The sequence below is a fragment of the Sinocyclocheilus rhinocerous genome, unplaced genomic scaffold, assembly GCF_001515625.1.
Source record: "Sinocyclocheilus rhinocerous isolate Xijiao unplaced genomic scaffold, SAMN03320098_v1.1 scaffold682, whole genome shotgun sequence".
NCBI classification, from domain to species: domain Eukaryota; kingdom Metazoa; phylum Chordata; class Actinopteri; order Cypriniformes; family Cyprinidae; genus Sinocyclocheilus; species Sinocyclocheilus rhinocerous.
Genome location: NW_015642528.1, coordinates 1,372,626 through 1,395,426, shown reverse-complemented (window position 1 = coordinate 1,395,426; position 22,801 = coordinate 1,372,626). Strand labels below are relative to the sequence as shown.

The following is a 22,801-nucleotide window of genomic DNA, read 5'->3' as shown; positions in this document are numbered from 1 at the left end:
AATATTCACTCATCGTGACAGTAAAATAGGGCATTCTAAGTCAATATACTGCAGTATTACCTCTCTCAATCAGTAGAAAATAGGGTTAACCCCCGGTCATGCATGAAAAAAAAAATACCGTCATGTACCGTGAAACCGGTATAATTTTGGAAAATACCGTGATATAAATTTTTGGTCATACCGCCCAACACTACAGCAAAGCATATTTCCATGTATGTAAGCTTTGCATGTTGGGTGTGTTTTTGGTGTGGCTTGCGTGTTTGACATCCTTCGTGAAATGTTTGAAGGCACATGTTGATTACGGCTAGGTTTTTTTTGTTTTTTTTAAGCTGGCATATGGATACTATTAAAAGTATGATAAATATCTGAAGAAAAGCAACTGCTAGTGTCATGCACCCTCTTCTGCCAAACAATTCTGTGCCATGTCTATTCTCATGCCCTGCTTTAAAACCCAACCTGTAACTAGTTTTATGATGGTAATGTGTAAACAATTAGTGAAATTGGTGTTAAAAAACAAAACAAAACAAAACTGGAAGCTGTGGTTGCCAAACATTCACAGTAAAAAAAGGCACTGCTGGAGGCATTTTTGTAACTGTATATTTCACAGTAAAAAAAAAAGGCATTACTGGAGGCATTTTTGTAACTGTATATTTCACAGTAACCGTTTCCATCTTTAACTTATATTATGTTAATACACAGTTAGCAACTGCTAGAAACTGCTTTGCATGTTAAAATGTACTGAAAATGTACTGTCATTATAATAAAGGTACCAGTAAACATTTTGAGTTGAAGTTCATAAGTTAATTATAAACATGTATAAACCATATATAATAGTCAGAGACACGACAATAAAATATGTAAATATTAAATGTAACATAAAACACCTAATGTGCATAAAAATAAGAAGAAACTTATCACTTATAAGGTAAATTGTATATTTTACTTATACTACCATTCAAAAGTTTGAAGTCATTATGATTTTGAAAGAAATGATTGCTTTTATTCGGCTAGGGTGCATTAAATTGACCAAAAGTGACAGTAAAGACATTTAACACTTGACTGTATATAACATACACAAATCACCCTGTAGCAGATCTATGCAGGTGGAGCTGGGGAAGGTAGAGGGTTTCTGAAGCACGCTGCAACTGCTATGGCAAGCACTAGCCAAGTATTTAAATGTTGAGCAGAAAGTTCATTGGCTGCTGATACAAAAAGAACCAATCAGCCGCGCCATGTGATGATGTCATTATGTCAGATTGAGTTAGACCTATCGAACTGCGCCATCTAGAGTTTCATGACAGATGGATTTATAATGTTACAAAAGTTTTCTATTTCAAATAAACACTGTTCTTTTGAACTTTATATTCATCAAAGAATTCTGAAAAAAATCAGTTTCCACAAAAACATTAAGCAGCACCTTCATGGCCATTAAAAATTCAGCTTTGTCATCACAGGAATAAATTACATTTTTAAAAATATATTGAAAACAAAAATATTTTCAGTATTTAGCTTACTGTATTTTTTAATTAAATATATGCAGCCTTGGTGAATATTAGAGACTCAAAAAATCTTGAATGGTATATTTTACCAAACAAACTTATATAATATTTTTCGCTGTACATGGTAATGATTAACAAATAAAACATTTTTACATTATCAGTTTTTTGTTTGTTTGTTTGTTTTTACATGTGATGGTTTTTTAGTCAGTGGCTTCACAGGCAGCAAACAACAAGCAGAAAGATTTTTTTTTTCATTTTTTTTTTCATTTCATTTCTTTTGGGTGGTTTGGATGCAAATCACATGTCAACCAAGTGGATGCTTTGTCCCTAATATGTCAAGAGCATGTGCGCTACCACTGCACCACAGCTCTAGCAAAAGATTTATTCTAGTAACTGTTACAGTTTTGAATATATTTGTATTCATATTCTCTGTATAAATCCATGATGTACACAGTGTCTCCTGTTCCCATATTCACAGGTTTCCTAGCACACTGCGATTACCATGTAGCAGCTCTAACATTAGCATACGGTTCAGTGGTGATGCCCCCAGGTGATGCCACTGATGGCCAGACAACAGCCTTCCCAGCGCAGAAGAGTCCTGTGACCTTCCCTCAATGCTCTTTTTTTTCCTGCCCCCCTCAATGCTTCCTGTGACTCACTCCTGTGCCCCCCTCTGAGTGGTGCCATGGGCATTCTGAGCAGAATAATAGCAGTAAATCCAATAAAACTGCACACAATGAAGCTCAAATACAGCCTTGATTAAATGCATGTTGTATTAATCTATTTAACTAAACATGATTTTGGATACACGCATTGGCCAGACACAGCCTTTTATGCTGTTTGTTGACAGACACTGTAAAATAACTACAGTAGCTGTGTGTAGCAGTGTGCAAGTATCAGACAGATTCCTGCATTATACCCCAGAGAAATAACATTATCTGTCTGGAAATGGGATAGCAGTGTGTCGTCAATAGGGATAGTTCACCCCAAAATTAAAATTCTGTCAACATTTACTTCCGCTCATGTAGTTCCAAAACCTGTAGTACTTACTTTTGAAAAATTTTGAACAAGGGTGCACAAATGAGTGGTTTGAACTTATTTACCCTGCACATTTTTTATTTTGGTCGCGCATACGCACCTGCGCACCACTTATGTGCACCCCTGTCTATATAGATTTTATAAATTTTTATTTATGTTTTAATATTAGTTATTTTAGTGCATCAAGTTAAACTAAATTAAAATGAGTAATGTTGCTGCAATGTTGTAGCTGAAATAATTGAAAATATATATATATATTTTATTTTTAGTTAACATTTATTTTTTTCAAGTAAAAAAATGTTTTTTTTAATGGTTTTAGTTTTAGATAATTGGTAACGCTTTAGATAAGGGAACACTATTCACTATTAACTAGTTGCTTATTAGCATGCATATTACTTGCATATTGGCTGTTTATTAGTACTTATAAAGCATATATCAATGTCTTAATTCTGCATGACCACTACTGCAACAACTTGCTTACTATTAAGCAGCAAACTAAGAGTTTATTGAGGGAAGACTCTTAGTTTATAGTGAATATGTGTTCCCAAATCTAAAGGTACTATAATAACCCTTCTCCATCCATTGCATGGAAAGAGCAACCAGCACAGAAAGCACCAAATTTTCATTTTTGGATAAAATAACCCTTTGATATCTACAAAGCATTTTTATTTTACCTATATAACTCTCTTTATCTCTATGTATCTCAAGTAAGCATTCATTGCTTAGAGAGTTACGAAGCTCCTGATCCCTCTTTCGGTTCTGGGCCAGAAATTATGGATTCAGGACAGTTTAGAGGTTTTCAGGTCATGGCTGAAGTGGACCAACTTCTAAGCCGCTTTAGTCAACATACTATAAAGCTATACGATCAGATTTTCTTCTTCAGTACAACTTTCTCTCATTACTCACTCATTTCTTAACCTACTTACTCTCTCACCCTCTCGCTGCATCTTCCTCGCTTCTGACTGTTGGCCGACCACCCGCCTTGCTTGACAGAGATTAATGGTCCCAGATGAACGTGCAGCGCTCCTCTTTGTAGTATTTAACACAACTTAGCCACAGCGGCTGCAATTAACAGCAGATTAATGTCCTCCTAATCAATGAGTTTACTGTTTGTGTACACTGGCGCTGTGTGAGCTGGACAGCCACAGGAAGAGCAGCACTCACTATAGAGATTACTGCTAAAAAGACACTTGGTTTCATGTTGCTATTTCTAATTATTAAAGAAAATTCTTCTAACAAAAAAAAATGCCTTGCCTTTCCTGACTTGTTTCTGTTGTGAATCTGTCATGGTAAATCTACTCAGTAGAGCTATTGAGAGTTTTAATAATAATATTCCTATAATATTTCATTAGCATTACAATGCAAATGCCACACAAAAGCTGAAATCTCTGAATAGTCTATTGATGTAAGTATTAGATGTTTCTTTATTTATTTATTGGTCTATTCAATCATAAGTCCCATATATAAGCTTCTCATCTCACTGCCAGTTTTGTCTTGGTAATGAGGTCCTACTCAAACGCTCTTGCCGTCCCTTTACCGTCACTATAGCAGCGTGCAGCGACAAACGCGTTGATTTCTTTCATTTGGAACGAGTTTAGATCAGCCTGGTAAAGCGGATTTGTTAAGCCCTCAGATTGCATGCTAAGCCGTGAAACGCTCGCTTTCAGCAGTTTTGAATCGTGCCGGTATCTGAACTTTCTCCTCACGGTCCATTAGATGTATGCAACAGAGAGATGAATATCGGGGATTTGATGAAAGGGATATTTTACATGCTCTGCAGCCTTGTCTTTTGTTGTGAAATGAGCATGCAGATAATAATATAAAAGAGTCAGAAAAGTCATGGAGGAGAAAACGCAAGTCTGTGAGGAAATTTAAGGGAGGTGGAGAGGAAATGAATAGTGCTGAGGACAGAAGGAGGGAGCTGGGAGGAAGTGAACATTGAAAATGCTGAGGTAAAGGACCTGCATACCATTTTCTACAGAACTAATCACATACATACATATTAAAGGAGATAAAAGAAAGTAAAACCTACAGAGTGAAATTAAAAACAACAATTAAAAAAAAGTTACATTTTAGTTGCTAAATTACCAATTATATTTTTTAGTGAAAAATTTCACTTAAAAAAAAAAAAATAGCATTAATTGATTTATTACACATTTTGTATCTTTATAGGTAAAGGACCTGCATACCATTTTCTACAGAACTAATCACATACATACATATTAAAGGAGATAAAAGAAAGTAAAACCTACAGAGTGAAATTAAAAACAACAATTAAAAAAAAGTTACATTTTAGTTGCTAAATTACCAATTATATTTTTTAGTGAAAAATTTCACTTTAAAAAAAAAAAATAGCATTAATTGATTTATTACACATTTTGTATCTTTAATTACACTCGTGGATCAGTGAGTCAATTGTGAACCCGATTTTCGACTCACTGACTGCGTGAATCTGATTCAAGCCATTAATTTACAAGAAAATTCAAGGCCTTTTTAATGAATCTTTTTAAACTGAATCAGACGTGCATTATTTTCTCTTGCTGACAATAAACCAGATGATAAAGGAAGAAACAACATGTGGATGCTTGCAAAGTTTTTCTGATGAGAGTTTGTATCATTTTATTATTATTTTTATTATTATGTTATTGATTGATTGATTGATTGCACTGAATAAATTTTTTGTTGCTTTGAATTTGCAGCCTGGACCCCCAGGAATGTTTATATAAAATATTTAATTTAAAATACTATTCATTAATTGAATTTATAATTTTTATATCTTTAATTGCACTTGCGGTTCAGTGAGGGAGTCAGTGAACCTAGTACGACTCACTGACTGAGAGAATCTGATTCAAATCACTAGCTCATAAAGATATTTGAGGATTTTTGTGAATCTTTTTGCCTGACTCATTAAAAAAACGTTCATGAATTGGACATTAAGTTTGTTGAAACACTGATGCATTTTGGTAACGAACACCATTGTTTTCTTTATGATAGTTTATATATATTATTTCTTGTTTTTTTGAGACCATTTAAATTGCACATTTTTCAGTTTGTAGTCCTAAGAATGGCTGGATCACAATATATCTAAAAAAGTACCTGCTTCCTTGTACATACATTTTCTCAAAACAACATAATTCTTTTGGTTTAGCTGAACGTGTGAAACAATTTCTGTCTCTCTTCTATAAATATATGACGTTTTGTTTTGTGTGAATCTGTGGGAGAAGAAAACAATTGCGAAGGATCAGTATAGAAGGGTAGGGGGCACGGGGGAGGCATGTGTTTCCCAGACAACAGCTAGCTCTTGCCAAACAGGTCTTCCCTTATTAGTAACAATAAGGCTTGAAGTCCACTGACGTCTGTTCATGACAGCAAAGCGTTTCGAAGTTGTGTGTCTCGGTCTGTGCCTGTCCACAAAATGAGGCCTGTTTAAACAGCTGTGTGCCAAGACTTTCCCAGTCCCTCACTGCTGTCCTAGAGAGCTTTTTTATGTGTGCTGTACACACTCTTTTGAGGGCCACCATGTAAACACGCAGTTGGCTCCCACACTCCCATGTCGGGAGACGTATATGTCTGTAGTTGCTTATAATCTCTGTTTTAGTCTTATTTAATCAGATTGTAACGCAGATTAACTAAACTGTGCTGTAAATTAATACATAATATCCAAGATGCTCTTGCAGCTTGAATGATGTCTTAATTTTGCTGTGTGTTGCTCTTTTCAAGGTTTGGATGACTGTCTGCAGCAGTACATTAAGAACTTTGAGCAGGAAAAGGTGGGCGGTGAACAGCTGTTGAGAATCACCCATCAGGAGCTCGAGGATCTGGGCGTTTCTCGAATCGGCCACCAGGAACTCATTCTGGAGGCTGTGGACCTGCTTTGCGCACTGGTGAGCACATACACAAACACACACAGGTGCATTGTGTTCTCACCAACACAAATTATAGTTTCAAATTATAAGTGGGTTTTATAGCGTCTTGTTGAAATGGCAGTATATTGTTTTTTTATAATAGCATAAAGGAAATAGCATAATAGCAATTATAAAATGCATAGTTACAGATCTGGATGCAGATTGGTCAATACAGCATTCCAACTGTGTTATATTCAATGAGTGTATTGTATATGCTGTATTATTTTCATTTATATTACATTCACCTTGTGCTATAGATCAGGGGGTTTTCAAAGTATAAATCAAATCAAATAATTATAATATCAAATAGTTTTAGATTTTTGGCGTTGACAGGGATAATTCAAAATAAACAGTTGTACATATGAAACCTCTGCCTGAATCCCATATTTGTTTTCATTAAAAAGAAAATCCTATAATGGCATATAATAGACAGTAAATATAAAATAAACTGAAATACAAACATAGTGATAAACAAAACAGAAAAAACATACACATACATACACGTACACATACATATTAGACAAAAAAAAATTGTTAAAGGGGTCATAAACTGAGAAATCAAAATTCCCTTGATCTTTTGACATATAAGGGTCATTGTGCTAAAAAAAAACATTCTGTAATTTCCAGAACTCAAAACTTTCTCATTAGTCTAAAAACAGCTTATATTGAAGGCAGTCTGCCAAAATGGCAGCTTGTGGAATGTTCTACTCTATGATGTAATAGTGTGGCTAAACTCCGCCTCCGCAGAAGAAGATCAACGCCTGCTTCTACATCGCTGCCTGTTTAGCCCCGCCCACCGATTCATGTAGTAGGTAAATAACAATAGCGGGAAACGCAGTTCTACGCAGAAACCAAACAATAAACTTTATTTGATGAACTTTATTTTTAATAAAGGGCCAGACCACGTCAGTAAGAACTTGGTCCTTTGTTCACTTCATTTTACTGTGGATTAATTTACAAACAAGGCACAATTCGACGCAGGATTTTCAGAAAGATTGAAACTAAAAGACGATGCTGTGCCGGCTATATTGGATCCGACTGTAATGTCGCAACACACAAGTGTGAGTAACTGTTTTTATTATGTGGTCACTATTGTTTTGTCTGTTATTACAGATTGTTTGATATGTATGGAGAATTTATGTGTTATTAACCTAAATCACAGCAGCACTGCATTCATCTGGGAAGGATGTAGGCTGTTAAACATACACAACTATTAGCCAATAATAGCAAAGGGTGTTTACTTCCAAGTCTACAATCCGCCACGCCTATTCAAACAGAGCGTTCTGAAGAGGGGCGTTAAAAACAGGACAGAAAATAGCCTATTACTTCTAAATTATGATGTTTTTTTGATGTAAAAATCTTGATAACATAAGTGGACTTCAGAGAACAGTACAAAATAAAAAACAAAGGCAGTTTATGACCCCTTTAAAAAGCTATACAAATATATAAAAAGTTAAAATATACAGAATTTGATATTATTACATCTTCATTCTGCTTTCTAAAAACTGGTCAGAACATTTTCAACTTTTTTTTTCTATTCACAGTCATCGCTTAACGTTTCTCTTCAGGTTTATACATATAATGTATACCGATGGTGGGTAAAAAAGTAAATATATTTTACAAAAATTGTTCTGTATAATATTTTTTTATATTTATAATATATTTTCACAGTGAAATTGTATGTGTATCAAAAGGAATATAAATACCATGTAAGCATATTTTCATGTATCAAGATACATTTATACTTTGAAAATTAAAAATATTATGTGTTAATTATTGTATGAAAAATACTTACTTTTTCTTCCTATCATCAGAATACTTTTAGATGCATCAAGATACACTTAGGAAGGCAAGGGACCTAATGTATTCATCAAGAGGATCATCATATTTGAGGGTTCATGTCATCAAAAAGTTTGTTTCTCTCTAGTAGATACTTGCATATTAAAATACCCAAATTGATCAAGTACTATATGTTTATCTTTATTCCTGAAGCACCTGACCCTGTTTTCGCTGCCTGTATGTTTATGGTAATTGCATCCTGTGCAATTAATAATAGCCAAAACAAACACATTAAATCCTTGAAAATCCTTTGGATTATCCCTCCATTTCCCACTGTCATCCTGCACACGGTTTCCAGGCTGTTCTGACGGTGTACAAGGGAAATAAGGATGCCGATGCAGAATGAGGAAAAGAGAGGCGGAGCAACTGAAAGATTGTGTGGGCAGAGTGGGTAGAAAACTGGCAGCAGTCGGGTGAGAGAAGGATAACAAATTAAAACAGGAGAGAAAGGCTCAGAGAGAGAGCGAAGAAAAGTGTGAGAGAAGGAACACAGTAGTCCTGAGCGGATGAAGGAAGCGGGTAGAAAAAGGAGGGTGAATGGGGTATGTTAGCCAATGCATTCGCAAACTGGCCCCCCATATTCCTCTTTTTTTGTTCCCACCATTTATGTCATGTGCTTAAGCCAAGCTAATGCCTGAAAGCCTCTTATGTAATGCTTCTCTGGGTTTGTCCAATATGGAGCCCTGCTGCATTAAATATGATTACTCATCTATCCCTCATGCTGGTTCTATTGCAAGACAAACCCCTCTGGCTTTTGTGTGCAGCAAGGCATTCTGGGAGAGCCGTACTGTGGTGACACAGACACAGTGCATGACTGTAAGGGGGTTTCGGGAAGAGGGTTTTGACCACGATTCTTACACTGCCTTTTAACAGGCCAATACCAACAGTGATCTATGCCTAATGTAGATCTTACTCACAGTATGCTTATCTGCATGCTATTTCTATTCATTTCAACATACCAAAAAATAATCTGAAATCTTGCATAATGTATGAAATATGTTTGGAAAGTTGCTGTGACTAGTTATATGCATTCAAAATGTACTATTGAAGGCTAAATGTGATTAAAAATGGTGAAAACACAGCCAAGATTAAAGATATACACCTATACATTCATATAAATATTAGCCTAAAATCTTAATGTTGATTTGAAAATTAGTAGATCAATACATACATTGATGTATACACACTACTGTTTGAAGGTTTGGGGTCACTATATGATTTTTTTTTTTAAGAAATTAACACTTTTAACAAGGATGCAATAAATTGATCAAAAGTAACAGTAAAGAGTCGACATTTATAATATTTGCATAAATTATGTACTTGTAAACCTTCTAAAGAGTATCACGGTTTCCACAAAAAATATTAAGTAGCTTAACTGTTTGGAGTATTGATAATAATAAGTTGGTTCTTGAGCAGCAAATCAGCTTTTTAGATTTCTGAAGGATCATGTGACACTGAAGACTGGAGTTATGGCTGCTGAAAATTCAGCTTTGCCATCACAGGAATAAATTACATTTGAAATATATTACAAAAGTATTATTTCACAATATTATTGTTTTTACTGTTTTTGTCAAATAAATGCAGCCTTGGTGAGCATAAAGGACTTCTTTCAAAAGCATTTAAAAAATCTTATACTGACCCAAACCTTTGAACAGTATGCATATACAGTATATTTATATATTCATATATGTTTTTATAGCAAGGAATTTAGTAAGCTTCATTGGGACTACGACATTGTGTTAACATAGCGTGAGTTGTGTGCCTCTAAATGACCCTTTTCTCCTTCTCCATTTTCTTTCCTCCATTATTTAAAACCACTCAAACTACTTTTTCCCAGTGAACTTGGGCTGTATCACAGAGTGCCTCTGACCTTCCCTTTACCCTAACTTCCTAACTTGTTAACCCAGTCCCTTTTATTCTCTCCCTCCGTTTCATTTACATTTACATGTATATTTAATCCTTCAGTGGATGCTTTTATCCAAAGCGACTTACAATGTGGAACATCACAAGCAATTTGTCACACAAGAGCCAAAAATACATGCAGTACCACATTGCAGAGTTTCCAGAGTAAGCTACAGTATTACAAAAGCTGGAGCAAAAGTGACAATTCTAAAAAGTAGTAAAAAGAGAGATTTTTTTTTATTGTCATAGTTTAGCCATGCTTTCAAAATGTTTATCTTTAGCTGTTTCTTGGAGGTTGTGATGGTCTAACTTTCTCTTTCTTATACAGAACTATGGACTAGAGACAGAGAACCTGAAGACTCTGACCCATAAGCTGAATGCATCAGCCAAGAACCTGCAGAACTTCATAACGGGTCGGCGGAGGGGCGGTCACTATGACGGCAGAGCCACACGAAAACTTCCTAATGACTTTCTGACCTCTGTAGTGGACCTCATTGCTGCCGCCAAGAGCCTGCTGGCTTGGTTGGATAGGTTAGTCCTGCAAAGAGACACAAACACAGCTCACAACAAACACAGATATGTGTACAGACACATTTTACATTCATTAAACAGTGCAGCTGCATATATAGTGGCCCTAAAAGTATTAGGACACCAGTACTATTGTTAAAGGGTTAGTTCACCCAAAAATTAAAATTCTGTCATTAATTACTCACCCTCACATCGTTCCAAACCTATAAGACCTTCGTTCATCTTAGGAACACAAATTAAGATATTTTTGATGAAATCTGAGAGCTTCTGGGCCTTGACCGTGGTAGTTGTGTTGCTGTCTATGCACAGTCAGAAAGCTCTTGGATTTCATCAAAAATATGTTAATTTGTGTTCCAAAGATGAACGAAGGTTTTTATGGGTTTGGAACAACATGAGGGTGAGTAATTAATGAGAGAATTTCCCTTTTTTGGTGAACTATCCCTTTAACTAAAACCAAAACTATTAAAAATGGATTTTGTCAATTGAAAATCAAATATAAATATTAGATGAAAAACTTTGTAATGAAAATTAGAAATGTTGCATTGGTAATTAAGTGAAATAAAGTGAGTTTAAGTATTTAAATTACTAAAACTGAAACCAAAAAAAATAATTAAATAAATAATTAAAGCTGAAACCTGAAAATTAACATTGTTAGACACTTTAGCCACATTTTATTATGGATGTTTGTTCATTATATAATAAAATACTAAATATCAAAATGGCTTTTAAAGAAAGATAGCACAATCACACTTTTTGCGCAAATAAAAATACTTTGATGATAAAACAATAGATATATTGATCAAATTTAAGACAATTTGGACACATACGTACTAAAATGTCCATAATGAGACAATAATAATTTATGCATTTAGCAGACGCTTTTATCCAAAGCAACTTACAGTGCATTCAGGCTATACATTTTTTACCAGTATGTGTGTTCCCTGGGAATTGAACCCACGACCTTTTGCGCTGCTAACACAATGTTCTACCACTGAGCCACAGGTACATACAGGAGATGAGATGAACTACACCTGTGCTATGACCCCTGTGTAATCTTGAGAGGAACTACCGTCACAGATGTACTAAAAAATCATTGCCCAAATGGTTCAGAAAAGCAAAGTTACTTGGCATAATTTGTTTGCAGGTGCCACATGATTTGATATTTTGTTAAGGCAATTCAAAGTGTCTTTTAGGGCTGCTGTATTTATTTAAAAGCAAACACAAAGTTCAATCAAGCAGCCTCAGTGATCCCGCTGCTTTATCTACCCTACGTATGATCACATGACCCCTCATCTCATCTAAAAGTCTCCATTGTTTCGAACTCATCAGTGAGGTCATGCGAGAGGCCACAGATGACACGATCACGCCGATTTCCTTATGTAACACCCACAAGTCTCTTCTGTTTCGGAAGAGCTGGCCCTGAAAGCGCTTGAGAGGAACTACCGTCACAGATGTACTAAAAAATCATTGCCCAAATGGTTCAGAAAAGCAAAGTTACTTGGCATAATTTGTTTGCAGGTGCCACATGATTTGATATTTTGTTAAGGCAATTCAAAGTGTCTTTTAGGGCTGCTGTATTTATTTAAAAGCAAACACAAAGTTCAATCAAGCAGCCTCAGTGATCCCGCTGCTTTATCTACCCTACGTATGATCACATGACCCCTCATCTCATCTAAAAGTCTCCATTGTTTCGAACTCATCAGTGAGGTCATGCGAGAGGCCACAGATGACACGATCACGCCGATTTCCTTATGTAACACCCATGAGCACTCAGCTGACAAACAAAAGATGAGTAAAGAGCTTACGTAAGTCTCTTCTGTTTCGGAAGAGCTGGCCCTGAAAGCGGCCAGCGTGCCTGCTAAGCGCTTCTGTTTATCTCTCAAGTGTGTGCATGAGGTGGCGTTTTGTGGGTTTGCGTTAATTCCTTCATCAGCTGAAGCTCTCGTTGGCCACGCCTCCTCGTTAGTGCAGTACGCCAAGTCTCCTGTCTAACCGCACACTCATAATTCCAGAGTGCAATTAATCTGCTGCTGTATCTCCCTAGATTATTCCTGGCCACTGGGTTTCCCTCATTTGTTCTCTCCAGACAGGATGACAGCAGGAGTGCGGTCCTGGGTGATCGACTTTCGTTGGTTACAGTCTTATTATAAAGTGTAAGATAAGAACCCTGGAGTCAGATATGTGCGCTCAGTGCACTCATTAAGATAAACGATGCCCTTGTGCTTCCTTCTGTAGAGAAGATTTCTGTATTACTGTTTGCACCATCTAGTCGACTAGTTGATTAGCTCTTCTGCTGGTCAATGTCTTGGGTCAGTCACACTGCATGTGTTGTAGATATCTGATATGGTTCATTTGGAGTGCACAAGTTTTGTGTGAACTGATCTAAAACAAATTCAAAAGTTGTTGACTGAAACTATAAGCAGGACTTGTTTTTTTGCACCATTTATGACAACGTGTCATGGAACACATTGAAAGAAGACATCCACACTAGGGGTCGACCGATATGTGTTTTTCGAGGCCGATGCCGATACCGATTATTGCCGATCAAGTAGACCGATAACCGATATTTTGAACCGATATATATGTCTGGTGTAAAAATTAAAATTAATGTCAAAATTAAGAATAACAAGGGCTCTGACAAAAACTGCCTTCCCTGGTGTTGGTTGAGTGTAGTACTCCCACAGTAAACTCTTTATTTTAAAGAGTTAAACTCTTTATTTTTTGGCAAACAAAGGGTTTACCATTAAAATTAAAACATGGAAGAAATAGCGTATTGTGTGATTCTTTTAAACAAAAGTTGTAATAATTGTTGTAGAAGTCTCTTTTGACTTTTGATCTTTTGACTGAAAATTTTTCCTCGGCCAAACCTGTCATACACCCAGTTTAAGAGCAGCGTTTTTCTTCTTGTAATCAAGAGCGCTTGTCCTCCTAATTAAAAAAATTAAGGTGAGAGTGAATTCCGCACTGATTTGTCGGACTGATGACTCCCAACAAATCAGATGAGCGGTGGGCGGAGACTGCTTTAGGCCACAGAGTGGTGAGTTCTGACAGGCTGCATCAGAGCCAAATAGTGCGTTTCAAAATTAAGTTATTTTATCGGCGAATCGGTTTTGAAAATGACCGATACCGATAATCATAAAAATGCTTAATATCGGCGCCAATAATCGGCCAGGCCGATAATCGGTCGACCCCTAATCCACACTTGTATAGTGCTGATCGTGTATGTTTGTTATGTAAAAAACATTTCTGTAATATACTGAGCATTTTTGTTGGAATTTATGCTGAAATTAAGCTCAAGTCATTTAGCTAGCTTACACAGGTTTTTATTAAAGTTGCAAGAATGTCTAGTGATAGAAGTAGAAAGAAATTCACCCTTCACTATTATTCATATCTATCCTTAAAAATCTAAAACCTTAAAAAATATATTATATTTGAATATATTTTAAAATGTAGTTTATTCCTGTCTTCAGCGTCACATGATCCTTCAGAAATCATTTTAATATGCTGATTTGTGCTCAAGAAACATTTCCTAGAATCAGTGCTGAAATCAGTTGTGCAACCTAATATTTTTGTGGTAGCTATGATATTTTATCAGTATTCTTTAATGAATAGAAAACTAAATAAAAACAGCATTTATTTGAAGTAGAATTCTTTTGTCTGTGAAAATGTTGACAGGGCAAGTGAAAATCTAAACTACTTGCCCACAGGCCAGGCCTGATTGTTCCTTACTGTTGAGCCCTGTGTATTCTGTATACATGTAGTATATTTAAAAAGGATATGCCGTAATAAAAATTAGCTCCTAGCATGTTAAGAAAATATGATGAAAATTCAGCGCTCTATCAGTTATTATGGCCACAAAAGGGAGCAGCATGGTCTAAATTAAAGACTTTCATGATAATAGAAAGACAGTGATCTTTGCAGTCTATATGATGGAGCACGTGAGCAGAGCTTCCTCCTGCCGCCAGAGCCTCTGTGAATTAGTGCATTGGAGCGAGAAATCCTCTTCCTCCTCTAGCTTTCAGCTCTGTCTGTCTGTTTGTTAATCTTCATCTCCCTCCCTCTCCACATCCTTCTTGGGTCACCTCCTTTAAGCTCTCATTTCTCATCCTGAATATCCTGCATTGCCTGAATTAGACACATTTGGCAGTGCAGCGAGACAAAGGAAGGTTAGACACAAAATGTGGTTGTGATTAGAAGTGATCTAATGGTTAATGGCAGGTGTTACTTCTTCATCAGGTCTCCGTTCGCTGCCGTGGCAGACTATTCCATGACCAGGAATAATGTGATTCAGCTGTGTCTGGAGTTGACCACAATAGTTCAGCAGGTATGGACTCAAACACTCAAATTATTACATAACACTTTTATGTGTTTTGAATAGTTCATCCCAAAATTAAAATATTGTCATTCATTCACTCCCATGTCATATCAGACCTGTATTATTTTCTTTCTTCCATCTTGTTTTGCTTTCATTGAAGTTTCTGTTAAATAAAAATGTATAGTGATTTTTTACTGTCAAAAAAAAAAAAAAATTTAAAAACCTAAAAACAAAGCACCATAAAAGTATTATGAAAGTAGTCAATAACAGATAGAAAACTTAGAAATAATAAAAAATAATGACAATTTACTAATTTACAAAATGCATATCTAGGGCTATTAAATATCTTGCTCTATATAAATATATATTCAAATCTTAAACACACACACACACACATACATATATATGTATATATAGGACTATATATATATATATATATATATATATATATATATAAAGGTAACTATCTATATATAATGATGTCTACTGTCTAGTTATACACACTTATATACAGTCTTATACACACAAATATGTTTATATGTATAGATAGATAAATAGATAACTAGATATCAAATACCTATAATATACATAGACATCAATACTTTTTATTATTATTATTTACTTTGACATTATAAGTAGTAGTATTTTTACAAAAATCTATGTTGATATGTTTGTTTTTAATTTCGTACTGTTTAAAACTATAGCCTTAACTTGCTGAGGGTTATTGGAAATGATGATTATTGTGGCGGTCAGAACGACATGAAGGCAAGTAAATGATGACAAAATGTTCATTTTTGGGTGAACTGTCCCTTTAAATCTCATATCCATCAAATGAAATGCAAAAGTCAAAAGTCTGACCTAGTCTATTTTCTTCATTTCACCCTCACCAGTGTCACGCCATGTTTGAGCACTCTAGGACTGAAATCTCTTTTTTGAGGATGCTTGGAAAGCAGGGTAAAATTTCTAGGGCAGAAGGTTCTTTAGAAGGAGGCCATGGATATTTTTTCTCCTTCTCAATTTTCTGTCCTGGATTGAAATAGTGCTGCTCTGGCATGGGCCATTGAGGGCGAGGACAGACTGTCCCAGGTGGGAGAAAAGCGATGTGTCCCAGAACATATGAAATACAGAAATATGAAGGCCTGTGTCTGTGTGAAAATGCCACAGCTTGCAAGTCTCATATTGTTTCTTCTTCACTCTGAAGGGCCTTTCACACATTCAAACTTTACATAAAATTCTTCTACCTTAATTAAACACTAATGTATTAGCTCAGCTTTATTTACTCTCTTTTGAATCAGCCTGCTGTGTAGGTTGCGTGCTGAGGGAGATTCCCAATATGTTTAACATTAATCATGTGTGCGGCCATTCGAACTCCCCGAGCTCCTTCACTCACAGGCTGGAAATCAGACTACCGTTAAGCAGAGTGATGGAGAGTGGAGGAAATGAGCAAATGAGAGGAGGAAGAGGAAAAGCATTGCACCAGGTTCAGTGTGGGAGGATGACTCATCTGCTCCTCAGCTGTCTGCTTAAGACAGAGAACGCTGCCTTTGGCTATTTCAGATAGGTGCAAGACTCTGTGCCAGCAAGCAAATCTTTTTCTCCCAGTGTCCTACAAGCAAGGCTCAGCTTCCCGTCTGAGATATCCCAAAACTGTGTTTACCCATTAGAGCAGAAATGATATGATTTGCTCGTATCGCATAACTGGGATGTATTTTATAACTTTTGTTGATATGCCATTAGCAAATATTATGTAATAGTTCTGATGATTCAAATTTGAATGTATATTAATCTTAAAGTTTCATGACATGAATGCACATTAACTATAAAGCATTATATAATCATTTAGTATTATATAACACTACAGAAAAAACAAGTAGTATTTTTTTTGTTTTCCAGTAAAAATATCTAAAGATTTAAATAAAAAACTTCAGAAACAGAATTGCATCAGGGGGCTATCTAGAGTAGAATTTTAACAATTAACAAATAATATGCAGTATATTATATAAATAATAATAAATAATAGTATATTATATAAATTAATATTAAATACTGTATATATATATATATATATATAAGTATATACACTATTAAAATATTTAAACAATATTATTAAAAGTAATATTTTAAGACAAAATAAGACAATATGTATTTACATTTTTTAAATATGTTTAAAGTATGTTTGTGTATTTTTTACTGGAAAACTATCAAGCTTAAGAACTACAGTATTTTTTGTTTGTGTTATGAATTAAATGTATTTGGATGTTTCAATTATATTTCTAGTCTTTCAGACTCTAAGTAATGGTATTGGAATGGAATTGTTAAAATGACATTTTCTCTTCTTGCGTTTTAGGACGGCACAGTGTATGAGACAGAAAATAAGATACTGCTTGTGGTAAGAGTGACATTTATATTTTCACACAACCTCTTGATTCATTTACATAAAACTCCTTATCTAGCTCCTCTGTTCAAAAATAGAAATCTTTGTCGAAGTGAGAAAAAGAGAAAGAGTGTGTGTGTGTGTGTGTGCGAGGTGAGTGTGAGAGAAATAAATTCACATTTGATTCATGGAGTCTAGCCCATGCTGCAGTGTCAGTCAGGGTACAGCTGGCTCTCTGCTAAAAATACCAGAACAGGCCACATTTCATCTGAGAGTGACAGCGAGAGAGAGAGTTTCCATTTGCAACACTAGGAACACCTTCACTGATTAGTCACCAGCAGCAGATTGAGGGAGAATCATGATTGAACGGATCAATTCAAAGAAGACAGCAAGATCATAGAGAATTATGCTTATGAGACCATCCTGGTCACATGATTACATTATAATAAGGTGCATCCTGGCGACACTTGGTCTCAGCGCAGATGGTGTTTACGAAGCGGCACGGTGAACATGCAACAAAATCATCAGCATATTGTAGCCCATCAGCAGCTTCAGCTAGGAAACATTTTCTGTGCCTCTCTTGGTCAAGATATGTAAAATTATGAAACTTTTCTCACATTTCTTTTTTCTCTCTGTCCTCAGTGTAAGACACTGTCAGGTGTGTGTGACCACATCATTTCCCTCTCTTCGGACCCCATGGTGTCCCAGGCCGCCCATCTGGAAGTGGTGCAGCTGGATAACATAAGGTCCACAGAGGGACTGGTGGGTATCTGGATGCCTGGATTTCTCATATCTCCTCCTTATGTACAAACATAACGAGATTTCCAACTAGGATGTTTTTTAAACAGTGTTAGGAGTTCTCCTATATGCTGGGCACTGTTTTTTTTTAATATATTTATCCAAATATTTTTTTATCATATTTTATTTTAAAAAACTAAAAATAGTTTAGTACAGAAATGTGTACATTTGTAAAATTGAAAGAATATTAACAAAGGGTTTGTCTGCAAAATATCAAAATGACTTCAAGATGGTGAAACATATATTATTAAGAATATATTAATACAATTAATTATAAAAATTAATTATTTAAAATTGAACTTCTTTTTACTTCTTAAAGATAGATAGACGGACGGATGGATGGATGGATGGATGGATAGACGGACAGATTTATGGATGGATGGATGGATAGATAGACGGATAGATTTATGGATGGAGGAATGCATGGATGGACGTATGGATAGATAGATAGATAGATAGATAGATAGATGATGGATGGATGGATGGATGGTTGGATGGATGGATAGACGGACGGACAGATTTATGGATGGACGGATGGACAGATGAATGAAATGGACGGACGGACGGACGGACGGACGGATGGATGGATGGATGGATGGATAGATGGACAGACAGATGGATGGCTGGAAGGATGGATGGTTGGATGGATGGATAGAGAGACGGACAGATTTATGGATGGAGGAATGCATGGACGGAGGGACGGACGGATGGATAGATAGACAGACAGACAGACAGACAGACAGATGGACGGACGGATGGATAGACGGACAGATTTATGGATGGAGGAATGCAAGGACGGACGGACGGACGGACAGATGGATGGATGGATGGATGGATGGATAGATAGATAGATGACGGACGGATGGATGGATAGATGATGGATGGATGGATGGATGATAGAGAGACGGACAGATTTATGGATGGGATGGATGGATAGATAGATAGATAGATGACGGACGGATGGATGGATAGATGATGGATGGATGGATGGATGATAGAGAGACGGACAGATTTATGGATGGATGGATGGACGGATGGACAGATGAATGGAATGGACAGACGGATAGATAGATAGATAGATAGATAGATAGATAGATAGATGACGGACGGATGGATGGATGGATGGATGGTTGGATGGATGATAGAGAGACGGACAGATTTATGGATGGATGGATGGACGGACGGATGGACAGATGAATGGAATGGACGGACAGACGGATAGATAGATAGATAGATAGATAGATAGATGACGGACGGATGGATGGATAGATGGACAGACAGATGGATGGATGGAAGGATGGATGGTTGGATGGATGGATAGAGAGACGGACAGATTTATGGATGGATGGATGGATGGATGGACGGATGGACAGATGAATGGAATGGACGGACGGATAGATAGATAGATAGATAGATGACGGACGGATGGATGCATAGATGGACACACAGATGGATGGATGGATGGATGAATGAATGGATGGATGGTTGGATGGATGGATAGATAGACGGACAGATCTATGGATGGATGGATGGATAGATAGACGGACAGATTTATGGATGGAGGAATGCATGGATGGACGGACGGATGGATAGATGGATAGATAGATAGATGGATGGAAAGATGGACAGACAGATGGATGGATGGATGGATGGATAGATGGACAGATTTATGGATGGAGGAATGCATGGACGGACGGACGGATGGATGGATGGATAGATAGATAGACAGACAGACAGACAGACAGACAGACAGACGGACGGACAGATGGACAGATGGATGGTTGGATGGATGGATAGATAGACGGACAGATTTATGGATGGAGGAATGCATGGATGGATGGATGGATGGATGGATTTTTTAACAGCATTTGATGATTTTTTAACTGCATTTGATGATGGTATTCTGATAGATGTGATTGTATGAGCTTCGGGCAGTAACATAAGCCTGAATAAAGATAAAAATAAACATCCACACACACACCCTCTCTTTCTCTCCCCCTATATCTCTGCTTTATGAGACTGTGTCAGAGAGGATTTGTGCTTGCATGTTATGTCAGCAAGCTTCTTTCAGTGTTTTCCCAGTATGTGTCCGATATTTTCAGGCAATGGCTCTAAAGTGTCTTTCTCCTTGCCCTAGGGCATGTACATTAAATCAACCTACGATGGCCTACATGTCATCACGGGCACTACAGAGGGAGTGAGTGGTCATTTTCAATCCTTCAGTATAATCTCAATATGACATGCATGGACAGTTCAGCTGAAGAAAGGACATGCAATCATAAAAACAATTGTGTGTTTTGTCATATGTAATCCAATAGCTTTCTCCCTCTCCCTCTCTCAGTCGCAAGCTGACCGCTGTAAGAAAATCCATGCTGGTGATGAGGTCATACAGGTCAATCATCAGACAGTGGTGAGTGTATCTACTGCACACAATAATTTTACAGTAAAACTGATAACATGGCTGGATTATTCCTATTGGTCAATGAAGAATTGACCTAAAATTGACATGATATGAAATATATGTGAAATTGAAGTCGTCTGATAGTATGCTGTTATTTTCCCACCAAAAATGATGTTACTACCTGGAGGATGGTAGTTGTAAGTTAGTTTAAAGGGATAGTTCAACCAAAAATGAAAATTCTATAATTACTCACCCTCATGTCATTCCAAACCCCCAAAGGTAAGACCTTCGTTCATCTTCAGAACACAAATTAAGATATTTTTTATGGAATCCAAAAGCTTTCTGACCCTGCATAGACAGCAACGCAACTGACACGTTCAAGGCCTAGAAAGGTAGTAAGGACATCATTAAAATAGTTCATTTGACATCAGTGGTTCAACTGTAATGTTATGAATTTTATGACACATGGACTATTTTTAACAATGTCCTTACTACCCTTCTGGGCCTTGAACGTGTCAGTTGCGTTGCTGTCTATGCAGGGTCAAAAAGCTCTCGGATTTCATTAAAAATATCTTTATTTGTGTTCTGAAGATGAACAAAGGTCTTACGGGTTTGAAACAACATGAGGATGAGTAATTAATGACAGAATTTTAATTTTTGGGTGAACAATCCCTTTAAGTGATATTCACAAAAGACTGAAAATATGGTCACTGGGGGGAAAAGAGGGGAAAAAAGAAAGAAAGCATGTTTTGTTTGAAATGTTTTGAGAGGAAAAAAACTTTTAAAATACATTTTAATACATTTTTAATAAGTTGAGTTTTTCATGCTGGAAGTAAGCTACCATTCAAAAGTTTGGAGTTGGTAAGTTTTTTGTTTTGTTTTTTGTTTAAGAAATTCATATTTTTATTTAGCAACGGAATATTAAATTGATCAAAAGTAACAGTAAGACTTATAAGTAAAATCTTATGATCTTTCTATTCATCACAGAATCCTGAAAATAATTGCCATTGTTTCCACAAAAATATTAAGTAGCACAACTGTTTTCAACATTGATAATAATGCAATTCTTGAGCACCAAATCAGCATATTAAGATAAAGAACTGACTGGAGTAATGACTGCAAAAATTCAGCTTTGCCATAACAGGAATAAATTACATTTTAAAATATATAGACATCATTTATTTTACAGTATAATAATATTTCACAATATTACTGTTTTTACTGTATTTTTCACAAAACAAATGCAGCCTTGTTGAGCATAAGTGACTTGTTAAAAAATCTCACTGACCCCAAACTTTTGAATGGTAATGTGTATAGTTTTCCATCTTGTTTACAATTTCACCAATATACTAAGACATACAGTATATGGTGGGGACATGAAGAATGACCCTGTCAACAAGACAACATAATGCTGGTATGTTTTGAATTCTTTTCTGATTGTGTTATGAGGTGAACACGTGCGTTTGACTTGCGTAGGTGGGCTGGCAGCTGAAGAACCTGGTAAACTCTTTACGTAGCAATCCTGCGGGTGTGACCCTCACGCTGAAGAAACGACCTCAGAGCACTCTCACGTCAGCCCCAGCCTTACTCAAGAACATGAGATGGAAGCCCCTCGCCCTGCAGGTACTGATGGGACGTGTGCGGTACGAGGATTAAGTGGCGTGTGTGAATTGATGATATGCCGTGGCGTAGTCCCCCAATCTGTGCCTGTTCTTTTTTTAGCAGCATTAAGAGCACTCTTCCCCTCCCTTAGGGCTTTGACCAACTAGATTGCATGGCAAATCTTCGCTCCGCTCTTCCCCCACCCACCAACCTCCCTTTTTTCTCTTTCATCTTTTTACCTCTAATCTGGTGCTTATCCCTCCTTCCTCAATCTCCTCTCCTGCTCCACTGAAGCCCCGGCACATCAGGAAGCTTTACTGTGGCCCTGAGAGGAAAATGTGGAATGTCATTTTAGACTCTTGACTGTGCAGTATATAAATTGCACATATTTATTTCCTCTTTGCCGTTTCGATTGCACAGCTGACAGCGAACAAGATACGCTGATTGTCATGACAACAGCAAAGTAGAAGACACTGAGAAGGCATTTTGTTTACGCAGAACCAAAGCCGTTACAGAGTGTTTTGTGTCTTGAATACATAAAAGCAAGAGGAAACAGAATCAGCATGACTGAACACCTCTGTGATGCTGTTTTTTTTTTTT

General features: G+C 36.5%; 1 protein-coding gene across 3 annotated transcripts in view; it reads left to right on the top strand.

Annotated features, from left to right (window-relative positions):
* LOC107756121 (connector enhancer of kinase suppressor of ras 2-like) overlaps positions 1 to 22,801 on the top strand; it is a 41,028-nt gene that overhangs the window by 6,531 nt on the left and 11,696 nt on the right. For 2 of the 3 annotated variants that reach the window (XM_016573123.1, XM_016573124.1), the window contains 8 exons: positions 6,258 to 6,421; positions 10,512 to 10,714; positions 14,930 to 15,035; positions 17,374 to 17,415; positions 18,043 to 18,162; positions 20,336 to 20,395; positions 20,540 to 20,608; positions 22,076 to 22,222. In XM_016573123.1, the coding sequence (XP_016428609.1) occupies positions 6,258 to 6,421; positions 10,512 to 10,714; positions 14,930 to 15,035; positions 17,374 to 17,415; positions 18,043 to 18,162; positions 20,336 to 20,395; positions 20,540 to 20,608; positions 22,076 to 22,222 (911 nt within the window). The remainder of the gene's footprint in view (positions 1 to 6,257; positions 6,422 to 10,511; positions 10,715 to 14,929; positions 15,036 to 17,373; positions 17,416 to 18,042; positions 18,163 to 20,335; positions 20,396 to 20,539; positions 20,609 to 22,075; positions 22,223 to 22,801) is intronic. The other variant, XM_016573125.1, reaches the window with a different exon arrangement.